Here is a 1519-nt window from a genome sequence, read left to right on the forward strand (position 1 = left end):
ATAGAGATTCCGACCTGGAAATGGGAGGTGATTAATATGGACTTCATTGTTGGATTACCTCACTCTTATCATAAGTTTGACTCTATCTTGGTGATAGTTGATCAACTTACAAAATGTGTCCATTTTCTGCTAGTTAAGACAACTTACACGGCAGATTATGCGAAGTTGTATATCAAGGAGATTCTTAGGCTTCATGGTGTTCCAGTATCTATTATATCAAACCGAGGAGCTCAATTTACAGCTAACTTTTGGAGGTCTTTTCAGAAGGGTTTAGGCACACAAGTGAATCTCAGCACTGCATTTCATTTGCAGACTAACAGATAGGTTGAACGTACCATTCAGACACTTGAAGATATGATACGAGCATGTGTTCTAGATTTCAATGGGAATTTGGATGACCATCTACCACTCATAGAATTTGCCTACAATAATAGCTACCATTCCAGTATTGAAATGGCTTCGTACGAAGCACTATATGGGAGAAGATGTAGATCACCAGTTGGATGGTTTGAAGTTAGTGAAACAGAATTATATGGGCCAGATTTAATTTACCAAGACATTGAGAGGGTGAAAGTGATACAAGAACGACTGAAGACGACACAAAGCAGGCAAAAGTCTTATTCCGATGTACGACTTCGTGATCTGGATTTTGAGGTTGGTGATTGGGTTTTCCTAAGGATCTTGCTGATAAAGGGTGTTATGCATTTTGGGAAGAAGGGTAAGCTGAGTCCGCAATATATCGGTCCATATAAAATTCTTTGACGAATTGGACAGGTTGCTTATGAGTTAGAATTGCCATCCAAATTGGAATTTGTCCATCCGGTATTCCATGTATCTATGTTGAGGAAATTTATTGGAGACCCTTCTCAAGTCGTTCCTATCAAAGATGTACAAGTTACAGAGGATCTACCATATGAAAAAGTACTAGTGGCTATATTAGATCGACAAGTCCGCAAGCTGAGAACAAAAGATGTAGCTTCCGTCAAAGTATTGTGGATGAACAAGAATATGGAAGAAATGATAGGGGAAGAAGAAGAGGAGATAAAGTTTAAATACCCTTACCTTTTCCAAAAGGAAGATAACAAGGATGCCAAGGGAACGCAAGACGCATTATAAGGTGAAACAGCTCTATGAGGTAATCAATAGCTTGAGAATAGTCTTCCTTAATACAAATTGGTGATATGCAAATAATGTACATATCCATTATGCTTTATATAACCTTGTAACGACATATGTTGGGCTTAAGTTCTTGCAAGTTGATGGGTTTTCAATGTCTTGGCCTTATGCTTCTTATATTTTGATGATCTAACAAACTTATTGTGAAGAACCAAATAGAGAACCTGGCCCACCTAGTATACATTTCATGTGACCTTGTCGAAGTTTGAAAATCAGCAACTGAATGAAAGACCACAGGGAGGAACACAACAGGGACTTGGTGACCTGGTCCCTTAGGGTTCTCCGACACAAGTACAAGTCAATGACTGTCCGCAATAATTATAAAGAAGAACACAACAGGGAC

The 1519-nt window shown here is 38.7% G+C and overlaps 1 protein-coding gene across 1 annotated transcript; it reads left to right on the top strand.

Moving 5' to 3' along the window:
* Positions 1-453: 453 nt before the first annotated feature.
* On the top strand, positions 454-1116 carry LOC138889862 (uncharacterized). The gene is made up of 2 exons (XM_070173201.1): positions 454-654; positions 775-1116. Exons 1-2 carry the CDS (start codon positions 454-456, stop codon positions 1114-1116), a joined length of 543 nt encoding a protein of 180 aa, XP_070029302.1.
* The last annotated feature ends 403 nt before the right edge of the window (positions 1117-1519 follow it).

This window comes from Nicotiana sylvestris, chromosome 4 (assembly GCF_000393655.2).
Source record: "Nicotiana sylvestris chromosome 4, ASM39365v2, whole genome shotgun sequence".
Lineage (NCBI taxonomy): Eukaryota > Viridiplantae > Streptophyta > Magnoliopsida > Solanales > Solanaceae > Nicotiana > Nicotiana sylvestris.